The sequence below is a fragment of the Metopolophium dirhodum genome, chromosome 8 (assembly GCF_019925205.1).
Source record: "Metopolophium dirhodum isolate CAU chromosome 8, ASM1992520v1, whole genome shotgun sequence".
In the NCBI taxonomy this organism is placed as follows: domain Eukaryota; kingdom Metazoa; phylum Arthropoda; class Insecta; order Hemiptera; family Aphididae; genus Metopolophium; species Metopolophium dirhodum.
In genome coordinates, this window is record NC_083567.1 from 19,874,870 (window position 1) to 19,892,069 (window position 17,200).

General features: G+C 34.8%; 1 protein-coding gene across 13 annotated transcripts in view; it reads right to left on the reverse strand.

Moving 5' to 3' along the window:
* Positions 1-17,200, reverse strand: part of LOC132951149 (CUGBP Elav-like family member 1) — a 194,178-nt gene that overhangs the window by 79,030 nt on the left and 97,948 nt on the right. For all 13 annotated transcript variants that reach the window (XM_061022882.1, XM_061022891.1, XM_061022890.1 and 10 more), the window contains one exon: positions 3,318-3,400. In XM_061022882.1, coding sequence (XP_060878865.1) covers positions 3,318-3,400 — 83 coding nt within the window. The remainder of the gene's footprint in view (positions 1-3,317; positions 3,401-17,200) is intronic.

Genomic DNA, 17,200 nt, shown 5'->3' on the forward strand with positions numbered 1-17,200 from the left:
CGGTCCTTTTAGGTGTACCGCAAGGCTCATGTCTCTCACCCACACTTTACTTGGCCTACAATAACGATGTCCCCCTCAACCAAAACGCTCGGCTTTACCTATTCGCCGACGACACTATGTTCACCACCTCGAATAAAAACCCAAAAAGAGCAGCCATACAACTGCAAAAACAATTAAACGTATCACTAGCCTGGTGTGACAAATGACGTCTCAACATCAACGCTCAAAAAACGGTTGCTGTCATGTTCAACGGTCCTAACAATTTTGCTTCACACCACCTGAACCTAAACGGTCACCGAATCCCCTGGTCTCCTACATCAAATTACCTTGGCGTAACCCTGGATCGAAATCTCACGTTCTCAGCTCATATAAAGTCAATTATCAAGAAAGCCACCGCCGTCCGCGGAATGGTGTACCCGATCCTAAACCACTCCAGCCCCATTTCCATCAAATCAAAACTTTTAATATACTGCAACTGTATATTAAACCTATTCTATCATACGCCGGTCCACTAATATCGAAAGCGAATCGGTGCAAACTCGAAGCCGTCCAAAATATCGGCCTCCGTACTATTACCTCCTCCCCATGGTTTGTGACAAATAAAATAATTCTCTCTTCAACCCGTACCTTCACCGTCAAGCAATCAATAATAACTAACAGCAAGAACCTCTTTCACCGCAACTCAAATTCAACTTTCGCTCACATCCGCAGTCTGGGACAATTCACTTTAGCTACCGTCCCAATCTCAAAATCCACAAAGCCACGCCCCTTTTTATGGTCTAACTCAAACTAAATAAAATCATTCACCGCATCTTACTCAACTCGTCATAGGCAATCGCCTGGAACGAGTATATAGGCACATCGCCGTTATATAAGCAATGCAATGCAAAAAACAATCTAGTCAGTCCATCTCAAGCCTTCAAACTGTCAACAGCCAACAAATTCAACAAAAGTTCCAGACAGAAGAAGGACCCTGACCATTCACTCAACAGACCTACAGTCCAACAACGACACCGCCGCTCCACGGCTAACAACATCAGCCGCCCGCCGACCATCCACGAAGCTACCGTTCAACGGCAATAAGACCCGTGTCGACCTGCAGCCCGGCGACGATAACAACGTTTCACGGCTACAACCGCCGTCCGCCGACCGACTGTCCACGAGGCTACCGTTTGACAGTAACAATACTCGTGTAGACCTACGGCACGACGACGATAGTGCCGCTCCACGGCAACGAACATCGTCCGTTCATTGACCACCGTCTAACGACTGGTGTCGACGCAGTGACGAAGAATCAACGGTCTCCGTCATCACATCAAGAAAACGGCCCTTTTCAGGGCCACCACCTCACCTGACAAGGCACTTAACTAAGTTGTTCTTACCGAGCCAGGTTCGCCGTCGGGATACCGCTTTACTAAGTTTGTACCGACGATGGCCGGCTCCCCCTCACCATTATTTGTACCATATAAACTGGACTATCACACAACTGTATAAATAGAGTCCGGTGATTGCCCGACTAACCCCAAGCGCCTCCGATTGTGTCGACTCACTTATATAAGTCCGGTCGACACAAATCGACGCTTTACTCAAACCCTAATAGTGTAAATATATATATTTATACCATAGAAATAGAGATACGAGATACGTCTTATTATTTATTCACAATACGGGTCTATTCGGACGAACCGCATCATAATATTATATACTTTTTAATTGACAATTTTTACGTTTTATATTATCCGTTGATTTAATACATATATTATCCGAAATCACAGTCAAAATGTATAATAATAATGTACCTGATTATAATATTTCATAATATTATATAACAGGTAGGGTACGTTATCATCGGATTATATTATAAAAAATAATAATAATAAAAACAATATATTATATTTACACGTAAAACGTAATTTCACGACCAGTTATATTTTACTATGTCTATACCTGTCTAATATTGTCTTAGTCGTACGTTTTGAATATATTTATTTTATTTAGCTAGCTAAATTATCCGCGTTTTATTTTGCTTAGGTGGTAGTAAACCTCGTTGTTACTTCGAGCATTTGATAAGCGCATAATATTTTACGGTAAATTTGATGAGTGAGTGGCCGTCATACCGACACCAACTCCCTTTGGACAGGCAAATAAAAAGCTGTAATTTCGATATAATATCAATATATTGTATTTATGTACGCGTAGTTATTATTGCAGTAACTAAAGTCGTCGAAAAAAACGAAAACGTTATGGTTCTCATAATCACATCGTAATAATATAAGATCAATAATATCATATGACGATGATCATTAAATGGCGTTAATACAGGATGTACCTGGTCCAGGTAACCTGGAATTTACGAGCATACGACATTCTCGTATTTAAATATAATATCAGTGGACAATTTATTATTATTGTTAAATCCTCCATACGAACCTTATAATATTATACACAATCATAATTGGAGTATATGTATATTTCGTGATATATTTTTATATTTCCAAAAGTCCTCAACTACATTATAGGTACATGCCGCGTGATAATGCGATAATATGCAAATTAAATTTTTCCCCTTTCTGAACGATTTACTCGCGCGTTTAGGTGTGCGCAAAAGTCCGCAGTGGCATGATGGGTGGACGGGTTGGTGTACAGGGAATGGCGCAGGGTGGCGGTGAGAGATCATTATAAAATGCTCTGCGGTGAAAAATTCCTTTGTGTTGAGAGCGATTTTTTTTTATCTTATCCCTTTTGCCCCGTTTCAACGACGGTTTTTGTGTGTTTCGGTCCGCCGGTTTCCGCGGAACGCCTTGTACCAGCTTTGTAAAAACAATGTCACCGAACCGGCGCGGGGGGCGCACCCGCTATCGAAACGTCCCGCCGGCGGCGTGGCGATTAATCTTGCTCTAATTGATTTAAAACGGCGGAATTAGCTGTGGAAGCGATATTATTATAGAGACGTAATTAAAGCATTTCTGTCCGTCTTTCGTGGCAGTGTTACGATATAATAATATATATATATATAAAAAAAACCGACCCAGAATCATTGGATGAGCAAATAATACGAGTTATGGTGGATGAGAAGGAGCCTGGAGGAAGAAGAGTAGGAGGTGAAAGGGTGTGAGGAGGAGGAGGAGGAGGAGGAGGAGGAGGAGGAAGATACATTTTAGAGAAATAATAGAGTATAATTTGTATACAGTGATACTATATATATAATGACACAGTATAAAGTGTGCTAATGTCATACAAACAAGTGAATTAAAAATAAATAAATACAATTATATATATATATATATATATTTATTGAGTGAGAGTGTGTTTCTTACCCCTGGCAGCGTCTTGATATTGTGTAGAGCATTTTGAGCGTCGAGAGCGGCTTTTCTCGTATAATACGTTACGAAACAACATCCTGCGAACAAACAAAACGATACAATTAGTTAATTGTTAACAAATCGCGCGTGGGTTTCGTTTAAAAGCGTTTCGAGAGAAGGACGTTAATCTTACGTATAACTACATCGGTACCTTTACTCGCCCAATCTGTGTATGGTAAATTATTGGTACCTTTATACCATGTATAATATATAAAAAATATATACCTAATTTTATTTATTTTATTTTAATTGTTTTTAACAACATTACACCACATCTAATGGTGTAATGTCGTTATTATTATTATCGTTCCAACACGGTGTTGACATTTTATTGAATTGTTAATATATAGAGACAAAGCGGGTACTGAGTATTAAATAAATTAAAACAAAAAAATCACCATGTCGAATAACACAATATGACTACACCACTTTAACCCTTGCAGGCGAAATCAAAATGATCAAAACGTGAAATGTCACTGTTTTTTTATTGATTTTATTTTTAGGCAGTTAGCTACACTGCGGGGAGAAACAGCAGAGTATGTTAAAATTTAGATTCCAGTTAAATTGTCAAACGACTCGAAAGGTTGGTTAAAACGAGCATATAATTTTCAGTAAATACAGTAATGGCTAAATCTCAGTATATATAATAATATATTAAATTTGTTTACATTCAAGAAACGATTGTAAAAATCGCATTTTATAAGGACGAACGATTTTGTGCGAGTTTCTTTATATTATATTCGCTATATATATGTATTATAAATCTTTGAATCGTTTTCTAAACCGTCCCCCATTCCATCAGGACAAACTTCTTTCAAATTTCTTTCTCTTCTATACTATATATACAACATACTATATAGGTACTATAATAATGTATACATATATACTGTGCGCTGAATGCATTTATTTCCCCCCGTTTCGCTTCGTTTGGCCCCTTCGCGTACGGTACCCTCTTTAACTGCAAATCAGCGAACTGTGTCGTTTCCTTTACGTGGTCAGCTGACTTTTCTTATTATTATTATTACTTTTGTCCACAGCGAAATCCGTAAGGAATAAATCAGAATGAATTATCGTCAAAGCTATTTCGCCTTGTTTTATATTACTTCAGAGGAAAAACGAATGCGTGTACGTATATGTGCGTCAACTCACCGTCTACTGATCCTTTTTTTTTAACCAGACGCGAGTTAACTCACGACCTACGAAATATAATATATTAGGTATTTACCTCCCCCAATAGAATTTTTGAGTAATAAAAAAAGATAAAAAAAACCGATTTAAGATTAATGAGTGACGTAGGTAGGTACTTTGTTTTTTTTTACGTATAAACAGTACAAATAATACCTGAAAATAGAAACGCAAACGTAACGAATGTTTTTCATACGACGCAGATGATACTATACAAGCATATTAAGTATAGAGCCAACAAAAACGATTAAACGGAAATTTGATTGTAAAGTTGGTTGCTTTCTTTAACTATGTGAGTGTACTTCACAGTTCACACCTCAGGTATGTGCCATGTTTTTTGTTGGAATTTATTTTCAAATCATTATATAATAGTATAATACTGATATGATATTTACTTTATAATATAAAATATGTCAGAAGTATCTCTAGGGAAATATATAGTTTAAACAGTTATGATGCTACTCTTTATATAAATAAAAAACATATACCGTTAATATTTGTATGCACAGATACATTGTTATTCTGTCATCACCTGTGCTATTATCACCAGGCTATATGATTATCCTCAAGTATTATTTCAAGTGAGAATTTCTGTTTGAAACAAAATAAACCTGAATTAGAATGTACTGGACGAGAACTTCAAATTTTCAGTCGATACAAATCGATTTAATATTGTTTTTTAAACGTGAATATGAAATGAAAACAATTTTGCGAATAATAATTATACTAAACAAATTAGCATTGTAGGTAATTTCATCAGTGAGAAACGAGAGTAAAACCCAAGAAATTTATAGTTCGCTTATAATATCAAACATCTAATTATTGTATTTTTCCTTTGACGTTTCCGATTTTCTATGGTTTATCTGCACCAGGATTTTTCCTTTAAAACATTATTCTTCTGTCGCGCTCCAGTGAAAATTGATTCGAAATTCTACGAGACGTCCAGGTCAAACCGTATATACACTGTGCGCGACGTGTGTTTTTCGACGGCGGTGGTCTATTTTGATATCACAGACGGGTTCAAAGGTGTTAAGATTGATGGGGCAACACGCGTGACAAAGTTAAATCGAATCTTCTGAATAATTCTGTTATTACCAAAAGAAAAAAAGAAACCTTTTGAAAAATCGTATTTCCCCACACACACACACACACACACACACACACACCTATACTATACATTATACGGCTACGTTTACGTACCCTATATATACGTTCCAGACGAAACACGTGGCGGCTGCAGTTGCCTGGGCAACCGGTACGGTGATTTATGGAGTCAAGGTTCGACAGTATTTGCCGGATACACATGGTTGTTTTACACGCATGGTGGTGGAGGTGGTAGTGACGGGAAAAGAGACGCTATGGCCAGAATAAGACGGTGACGGTGAATCGGTGGAGGGGAAAGGGTCGGCATGGGGAAGGGATAAGGATAATCAAATTGTGTGTGGAGGGGGAGCAAAAAGAATTCGGCGCATTTCCATATTATTATTATTATCATTATTATTATTATTATATATATATATTATAGTATATACGTGTTACGCTAACGGTAAAATACCGTCGAAAGTCTTTGAATTAATCAATTCGCGCACATTCCGATGGAATTACGTTCTGCGATGCTGCAAAAGGATTGGAGGGGGGGGGGGGGTACACACGTCGTTATACTCTTCCGATTCCGTTAAAGCTCTCGATAAATTTGACATTAGTCGGTAGTCGGTTCACGAACATAATTTTTCTTCTTACCATATAATGCCTTTATTATACGTATATACACGCCGAAAGTAAAATAAATCTAGAAAAAAATCATATCGGATAATGTACCATGTACAATAGTTTGTCAGTAATTCAAACGTACGTGATCGATTGTCGCCGTGGACGCAATCAATAAATTACAACACAGCGTCAATACGATATAGGTACATATAGGTACTGCTCGTATATATATAAAATATAGGTGCTTAATATATTATTCTGCGATGTAGAACCATACACACTTAATTTAGTTTATCGTTTGACAAATCCGATTTCATTATTTCGTCTCGAAAAATCGTTCAACTGCAGATTCCGACTACACTCACACATATTTATATATACGCGTTTTATAATGATTTAAAATTGTTATCAGTGATTTAAAACTCACAGAGAATAAATCTTCGGATTACGCCGAGATTATTTCGTTGGTGCTTTTTAAACGAAACGCATAGAGAATATTATTATTATTATTCGAGTACCCGGTCTCATTCAAATGGGGACATAGAGATTATGTCTGATAATTCAAAAAAGGAATTTCGGTCTTCTTTTACATCCCACTGCACGCGCTAGCACTGCCCTTTCGCCGATTCATCACCAATAACAACCGAAAAAAGATTTACGCGACTGGAAAGAGATATGGATTAAATCTTAGATTTAATTTTATCGTCGTTATTATTATTACGTCCGTCTCCTGTACCACCGGAAATTGTATATAGAAATGCCAACGTTTTTGTTATAATACATTATTTGTTTCAGTGCGGTTCGTTCGTCGCGGCGGACGAATAGCCTCGACAATCGATGTCAGTACAAATTTGATATACAGCGACCGGCCAATAATATTATACAACATAATGCACGGTCAGCACATATTATGTATGATATCGTTGATAGTGCAGTGGATGGTAAAGGAGGTGTTCGTCGGGCGACGGTGAAGATGACCTGCATGGGTCGAGGGAGTCTTACGCCGTACACGCAAAATGTGCTATTTTCTGTAACGCGAATTATAATTATTATTATCCTTATTATATCGTCTCTCTCTCCCTCTCACTCTCTCTCTCTCTCTCTCTCTCTCTCTCTCTCTCTCTCTCTCTCTCTCACTCTCACTATTCCCCGACTAGGTACCGTCCGCTGAGCGTGTCGAGCGGCGCGGATTTTGGCGAAACGTAATTGGATCTTACGTGACGCGATTAAGATACTTGCCGGAGACTGACAGACCATAAAAGCTATATTATGCACCGCTCGCGAACCGGTGCAAGTGTATACATATACAATATATACATAAACATGTATATAGGTATACAGACGACAAAGATTATTGTATGGAAACTAAAACCGTGTAACGAGACAAATGTTCGTCGAAGTTGGACAATGAAAGTTTCCGTCGAAATGAGCCCCCCAGCGCCAATAAACAGAGCGTACCACCGCCACCACCTTCTCTTCGTCCCCTATATAGTCTACCACCCCGCGCGTATATAAAATACATACATATATATAAACCCTTTCCTTCCGACATCAACGAGCCGTCCCTCACTTTCTTCCCCTTGGCGGCCTTCTAATACACTCTACAACGCCATATATACCTTGCCACCCAATACCGAAAACACTAGAATCTGTCACATCACTGCCGCCGCCACCGCTTTAATATAATACAGCGACGGCGATAACGCGGTTTATATTATTATACACTGAACAGGACGACATTCGGTCGGTGAATCACGATAATGTTACACACACAATAATACAATAATAATAATAATAATAATAATAATATAATACGGTGCGCTTTCGTCGATAAGGACGCGAGCGCCTGCGACGACGGCCGTCGGAAGTTTTGAGTCGAATTTGTAAGTTCCCCCGACGTTGACGTTTATTGTCCGCGGAGGTGTATGTATGATATTCGTCTGATATTAAATATTACGATGACAATACACGACATTATATCCACGACTTCAGAAAACGTCGTTTTCATTTCATTTCATTTCGGAACCGAAGTCTGTGAGAAGTTTGTGGAAGGACATCATAATATAATATTATTACATTAGTCGGTAAATAGATGTAACACAACAACTTGAAAACTCGACTTTGGCGAACGTGACCAATCAGATTTTAACAATCACGCTGGAAAATCACGTCTGCCGTATAAACGGAAATTTGATGGCGGTAACACGCCAAATCAAATGTATACCTACGTAGTTTCATATTTAATTCGTTTGTACCTCGGAGGAAACAAGATAACAACCCAGCGCCTCAGTATTTACCACCACCCTACTACCACAAGTCCGATGTAATGAAAAATTACTTTTTTTTCTTTCACTACCTATACATAATAATCGTTTTGATCTGATTATTTTACCTCGGACTTACGATATTAGTTCGGATAATCTACGCGTACATGCGTTTCCGGGCTATTTCAACCGCATCAAATATAAAGTTTAAGTAATTGGAAATGTTATTTCCTGTTCTAGTTTTCGTGTGTTATTTTTTCTTCCGATTGGATTAAACAAATAGGGTACGCGTCGTTGATTTTAGTCTGTGGTATTTCATTTTAATAAATTATTTATGTTATATTTCAAGTGATATAATATAAATGAAATCAATACAAAATCAAATTCATAAAATGTATTAAAAATATAAAGATCTATTTAACTACCTATAGTTTTATATATTTAATGTATATAAGAATAACCCAGATAAATCATAACTAATTTTTATACACTTATAAAATTTTAATATGAATTAAATATTACGTATGTAAATGTATGTAAATGTATATTATTTTTAGCATGAATATTTATATGTTTATCAATTTAAAAAGCGAGTAAGTTACACAATTACCCTGAACATAAACAACATCATATTTTTAACTCAAGGAATTTAATAACTCGTATAAAACAAAATGCTTAAACATTTTTTTATAACCACATAAATTAAATATAAATATATATTACAGAATATTTTATGTTAATAGCGGGATTTAATCGTAACGATGCTGGATTAAAATACCTGCGCGTACAAATCCAATATACTTTATTATTTCATATTATATATCATATAAAAAAACACGGTTTTATAATATTGAGCGATATTGCTAGGTTAATACCAGAGGCACCACTCCGCCCATTTGAAACGTATTTTCATTTTTTTTCTTAAGGATATCCTATAGGTTTGAACAAAGAAGTGGAGAACGTAATATTTTACCTCATTTCTATTTTTCTACCCCCGAAGAGTAAAGCTGTATTGTTGAGAGTTGTATTACTGAAAGGCTACCACAAGAACGATTTATTATATTAGAGAATATATCCCAGACCCTAATGAAAGTCGTATTTTTTTTTTTTACTTTTTCCCTCGTGCGCTTCTCTTTTTCCTAAAAAACTTTGGCGCTATTGCGGTAATCGGAAGCTCCCTGTCGCGTATAATATCGTTATTTCACAAGGGAGAATACAAAAAAAGAAGAAACATTATGCCTCAACTTGAAACACCAGTGCACCATTGTTTTCAAAGTTTTGGGGTCCTCGACGATAAAAAAAAAAAAGAACACAACATTTTTTACGTTATTAAACACGCGATGACTGTAATAATTAATGTTTAATTGAATTTCATAGTGGTACTGTGCGCTCGCGTCACTAGAGTTGGGGAGAAAAACTAGGGACGATCTTATATGTATATACATGTCGTACTACCGTCACGTGCTTAACGAATTAACATATTATATTATGATGTACTGCAGTCGGACGTTTTAGTTATGTCGTTTAGCCTTGTTTGGTACATTGGTTTTAAGACACGATTTACATTTAACGATTATGCGTCGAGCACATATTTTTTCAAAACTCGAAAATTAACTAAACATTAACTCTTATTACACAACCGTACAATATATTTAATAATTTAATATATATACTAGCTTTAATAGTATACCATATATGCTACCCAAACGTAAACAATATACTGATATTGTGTAAGTTTGGGTAGGTATTTATGAAATATTTAATTCAGAAAATATTCTTGATGTCTTACAACAAGTGTTTATAGTATTAATTAAATTTTCGTTTTTTATCTCTACGGAATGGAGCTTTTTGCTTATTTTCAAAAAACATAATCCAATTAGTATATTATATTACATGATAGTTTGCAGACGTCACTACGATAACTCATTTTGCTCGTTAAGTGTTACATAGTTCGTATGAAAAGCATGTACTTTAACACTCGTTTGAGAATTAAATTATTTTGGAAACACGTTTTTAGGTAAATTACTCGTCGACAATTACATAATTTCACCATAAACGTTAGTACACGTATGCCGACTGATTGTACATACGACGTTAGAGTGTTAGACATAAAACTATACTACAGTAACTATACTTGCGATAATTAAGTACATATGGGCTTCAAAAATACTGTTACCTATCAAAAACCTTTTCAGATATTTGAAATAGGTAAGTAAATCAATCCGGAATAAATAGCAGTTTGCATTAAATTGTATAATATTATTAAACATGGCTAATGGTGACTGTAATGTAAAGCAAACGAGTGTGCCATATATTACTACAAGTAGCATTTATATACTTGAGTTTGTGTTTATAATAAGTGTAGACGACGTTCCGTTGTATAGTTTTTTTCGGACGTGACAGAAGTGTCATGTTAAAAAATAAAAACAGTCGGTACTAAGGATTAAGTTAATTTTTTTTTATCGCGTGTTATTGTGTTTAGTTTGTCCGTCAGTCGCTTTGTTCGTGTAATTTTTAAATCACGTGACGTATCGACGGTACAGGGTTTATACCGTATGATGGGGATGTTGCGTCGTTAATGAGTTTCGTCGTATTTGGTGATAGGAGAGGGTGGTTGACTACTAGGATATCATGGTCTATGATCGGGCGGAGGGGGAAACGGGACGAGAAGGAGGAGTAGCAGAAAGTATATGGCAGGAACAGGGAAACGGATCTCTCCGGCGGTCCTTAAAAGACACCCTTAAGCGATGAAAAATTGAACCTGCCAGCCATCAAAAACGAAATGTCTCGCACACACGCACATACACAACAATCGCCTTAAGTCCACCGGAGCGATTTGCTCCGGTTTCCGGAATCCTTTTTATTGCGCACCGTCAATAAGATGACAGGCCTCCCTTTAATTTTCCGGTTACTATATATATTATATAATATGGTATATACGTACATCGTACACATACATACTAATATATATACGGTCTCATCGAAATTCCATTCCGACCATATAACCTAATCCGTGCTGCCGCCATCGGCGTGTGATTCGTCATCCATTTTCGAATGGACGTCGGATTACACTGCAGGCGGCTGTAAGGGTGCTTGGTGGACTTTAAGCGGACATTCCGATGGAACTATACATGTACGGAAAGTCCCTTCTCCCAAACGTAAAATATTATTTTCACGCGAATGCCACATGCGTATTTTTAGATATTATATTGCATATCGAGGCGAATACCATGAATTGCGACTCAAATAGCCGAAAAGCATCGGTAGAGGTACTACTAGTTCATTAGAAATGTCCGGTCTTTAATCGAATAGCACCATAGTCCCGTAGGACTAACGGTTGAACAGAGAGAGCATTTCGCTCAGTTTAATGAACACCAAAATATCGTGTAGTGGTGGGATGGCAGTGGCGGTGGCAGTGGTGGTGGTGGTAGTGGTGGTGGTGGTGGTGGTGGTGGTGGTGGTGGTGGTGGTGGTGGTGGTGGTGGTGGTGGTGGTGGTGGTGGTGGTATTGACGCTATAATATATATAATATAATATTATTATATACAACTATACGTAGTGAGTTATCTCGCGTTCGGACGGAGGAGGAACGCACGACGATAAAGCTCTCCGGTTAAGCCGGGGGCTCCGCACATCGTTGCATATCATACGAGTTTGGAATTCGATTACGTATATCCAAATGCTAACCGAAGTCATACTAGTGCAGACAGATTTAAACGTTATTTAGAAGATAAGTCAATTAAATATTCCCGTAACATAACCCACGTCCCACATATTATAATGATTTGCACTGGTAGGTATACTAATATTATATGGTTTGTATTTGTATCGTATTATTTGTTTTGGGCTTATATAGACATACAAATAATATATTATGTTTATATTTATATATATAATCATTAAGCCCTTAGGTTGTTATAATCACTATGGTACGCCATACTATGTATTATGTATTATATGTATATAACTTTTATTTTAATCAGTCCGCGGCATTTATGGCCATTGGACGTAAAATTAAATTACGTTATTAATATTATACTGTGTGGATAAGATATAATATATATTATATATATAGACTACATAGTTAATAATTATAGTAACTTTGATTGAAAATAGTGCAGAAGAGGATACAAAGTAAAATTAAATAACATCATACGTAAATATGATATTATACAGTTTTTGTATTGTGTTGATTTACGTGTTTTGTTACATTTGGTTGATAAGTTGTGTATCCGATAAAAATTGTATGCGTTTGGAGATATCGCAGCTTGGTACTAGGTTTAATGATTCACCTAGATTTTTGGATATCCTACATTTTCTCCTCTCCTCGTCTTGTATTCTGTATAGTGTATTATGTTTTGATGTGTGTTTAACTATGCGAGACAGACACCACGGCATGATCAAATGCTGGAGAGAGGCTATTCTGTCTTCATTAAATACTGATGGGTAACGCGTATATATCCTATTCTGAGTTGGTTTATGTAGGTTTCATCTATTTATATTATGTATTTATGTGTGGGTAAACGTGAAAGTACAACTGTTATTTGTGTCGCTGGTAAACGACCGACCTAATTTTATATACAGTCGACGTTTACGGGGACTGCGTTCGATTTCATTATCTAGAAACAAAAATCGAATTTCGAATTTAAAGCGGAAACAACGATTACTGTTCGGCGTAAACATCGTCGGTTAGAATTCCAGTGCGCTCCCACCAGAATGGTGAACCGGGGTTGTATCGCAGGTGCATTTCAAACTATTCGGTCGTGTGTGATCGGTCGGCGGGTCCTCGGCCGATACACACGAGGAAGAGTCGATCAACCGGAAACACTTACGTTTAAAGGTGTTTTATTTACTAAAGAGTGTATACCGAGAACATGGTGAAGCCCATAAATAAATCAGGAACGAGAAACGACACGGAGAGGAGAGGAGGAAAAAAGAAAGGAAGCTAACGGCAAACAGCGAGATATAAAAGTTTCAAAGCTGCTTTGAACTTCACTATAATCTGGGGTTTTGCCCTGTTCACGTGAGAAAGGAGCTGCAACATGATCCGATTACGCTAAAACGAAAAACATTATAAAATGAATACAAAAAAAATTTCACTAATAATCATAATATGCGTTCGGTGTAGAGAATACGAATAAGACAATCGAGGTAAGGTTATAAGTTTTGAAAACACGTTCGTCGACCAAATTCGTTTGATTTTCACTGGCACTGCTGATACGTTTTACTGGGATTAAATCTACGAATAAAACGCGTGACTATACTGACGAGTTTTCTCATAGAAATAAAAACGTAAATATTTCAGAATCGTTTATATTAAAAATTTATCTTGGTTGGAGTAGTTGGACCAAAAATATTTAATACAGTATCTTATGTAAACGAGTATACCTTTATAGTATGAATAAAATTAATTAATTTTTTGATATCGATCTTCAAATTAGTATTGTTATTGTTTGTATACAAAATTTATAAAAATCTAATTAATCGGATAATATTAGTATTATTAAGAGAGATTCGCTGTAGTATAAGATCAATAAGAAAATTATCCACCATCTCCCCCACTTAAACGCGAAGGTATATAGTTACTACGATTAATGCGCATTTGCAATGACGAGTCTATTGTGGGATTAACTCTATATTCGTTTGGTAGTATATAATGATTTGCTTAAGCTCCTTAAATTCGATTTTGAATTATAATCTCCAAGTAGACTACAATATATACATAAGTATACAATGGGGTACGGCATCGACCCGCTTAATAATATTATATAATACATGGAACAGGCGAATATCAATCTAAGTGTGCTTGTGCATTACACACATCCATCAATTGTTTTCGAGAATTTGTAATTATGCATCATGAATCGAGTAATTATGTTATTATCCGTATATGCTCATTAAAACGGAATTAGCGCTAACGTCATGTCGTTTAGTAACAATAATGAATAGGTGTTTTATTTGTTGATATGGATGACATATATTGGTATACAAGTTGTCTATGATAATGGTAGACCAAAATACCAAACTATTCAATAGATAAGATAGCTGAGGCCTGTGAGATTTGAATAAAATTATCATAATAACATTATTATTAGAGCTCGTGCGGTGGGCCGAGAACACTAATGAAATTTGTAGACAGTAGGTACGTAAATAATGAGAAAACAGTTTTATTAATTTATTTTACCCTTCATGTGTATGTATCGTCGTATAATATTCTAAAGACAACATACATCCAAATGTTATTCAGTGTACAAATCCGATTACATAGGTATCGTGGGCGTTCTGTAAAAAGGTGCGTAGAAACAAAATTTAATTTTGCGTACTTTCTAATGCAACTATACAAGCTATACTTAGTATACACCATAGCTATACTGCCTATTATAAGTACTTACTATAATACTAGTTGTAATTTTTAATATAATTTGTATTTGATAAGTATAGTGCTATATAGATACTCCATTAAGGTTTCAATTATATAAATATAGTAATGTCTATAATGTTAAATAAGAACTAATTTGTTTAAAAGAACTTTACTTGGCGTCTTTTAATTAAACGACGGTGAATTAGTATTACCTACCTACGTCATGCAACGTATAGTCGGTAGAATTTATTCGGAAAATTGACGTTGAAAATATCGGTGTGACAAATAATAATAATAATAATAATAATAATATTGATAGTTGTAATAGCAAGCCACCGCTATAATAGGTAGTGAACATTGATATATTGTATATTATATATAACACGCAGTCGTACTAATTGGATTAAAGACTACATTTTAATTATACAGGATACTTGCATTTTGTGCATTTATATTATTAAGATGGCAAACCAAATTATCTAACGTGTTATATACGTAATACGTATATCTACCAAATTCACGTATTATCCAATGTAATATATCATATTAACCATGTAAAAAAAATTGCTTTGAATTGAATAGGTAATATAGTAAATATATAGACGATCCTATAGTTTAATAAGTATTTATTATATATCATACATATATTATAATATAAGTATTAAGTATACTGTATACATAACCTAAGCCAACACGAATTAGAATCCGTATAAAAAAAAAAAGTTTTCTGAATAAAATTAATATCAAGTATAAAGCCGACTGATATAGATTTCACTCACAAACTTTTCTTCGGATCACTAATCAAATTATATAATTTTCTTTGCAAGTCAAAAATCTCACAAGGTTCAAATTGAATACGAATCGAGTTATATAAAAATCAAGATGCTACTCGTTGCAGCTATACTAAACAAAATATAAATACGGTTTTATTTTTTACAATGTTTAAACGTTTTACCTGCTGCCTTTGAAATAACGAAAAATAAATGAAATACAAGTAGCTAGAAAAATTAATATAAAACCACGTACCTATTATTAATATATATATATATATATATATGCTTTATTCATTTATTTGTTAAAAAATAAAAAATGTTTTCGTAGCGAACAAAAGGCACTATATATCGTGCTGCGTCGAAACCTCGGCACGCGTTCACATATATAATATATATATATTGTATATGTATAAGAAAATTTAAAGAGGAGAAAAATTAACGAACACAACAATATAATATAGGACAGTATAATATGTATACAACTCTCACAAACCTATTCTCTCTTTTCATTCTCTCTCTCTTCATTTTTGTTTTTTTAAAACACACAAAAGAGCACAAATTAATTGTATTTACCGCTGAATTATTATGAGCTTTTGTTATCTGGTGTCCCATGCTTATAATATTATCGTGTGCCATGAAACAATAAAAAAAAAATTTTTTTCATTAAATATTTTTTGATAATATTTTAGTTGCCTTGCGATTGAAATTAGATAGAGGTAGAAAAGTACTGGTGAATATGACGTCATATATTAATCCCCAGAAAAATATTCGGACATAGTTCCAGAGTTAAGGACAGTTGTGAAAAATGTGAAAGTGTCTAATGTTTAAAATTAGAAAGGTTTTCGTAATTTTTTTACGTCCTATGTACTTTTGGGGATGAAACGAAATAATTATCTTAATCTTGTATTATAATTATTTAATTGTTCAAAGGTTTTGAAAGTTCAGAAGACATTTAATTTAGTTTATGAACTGTTTTCCGTGTTTTTAACTATGACTATAAATTAAAAATTTTTTTTTAAATCAACATAAAATCAATTTTTTTACAGTGTTTTTAGTCAATTTTTGTTATCTATTATAAAACAATCACAGATTAATACTGTGGGTTAGTTATATTTATTAATTTTAGGGAATTCTGGGTACTGCCTTTAAACCTACTCTACACAAAATCGTAATAATTATGTTTGTGTAAAAATGTTTTCAAATAATTTTGATTTTACTTCTAACACAGTAATACCTTCAAAGCGTTGTAATGGTGCTTAGTATATTACAAAAAATTAATTAAAACAGTAAACTATTGTCCAAATATTAATTGAATGTTTAGGTTATTCGTATTTTAATTCAATGGGTATATATATAACCTAAAGGTACTATCATCCAACAATATGACGATTAAAATTCTTGATATCCATCTATTTGATGTACTATAAATTATAATCCATTATTATCATTATTAATTCATATACGTTTTCATATTTTCCTGTGCATTTTATATAATATTTAAATTATGTATACAACCTTCATATTTTATACAACTATAATCACAAT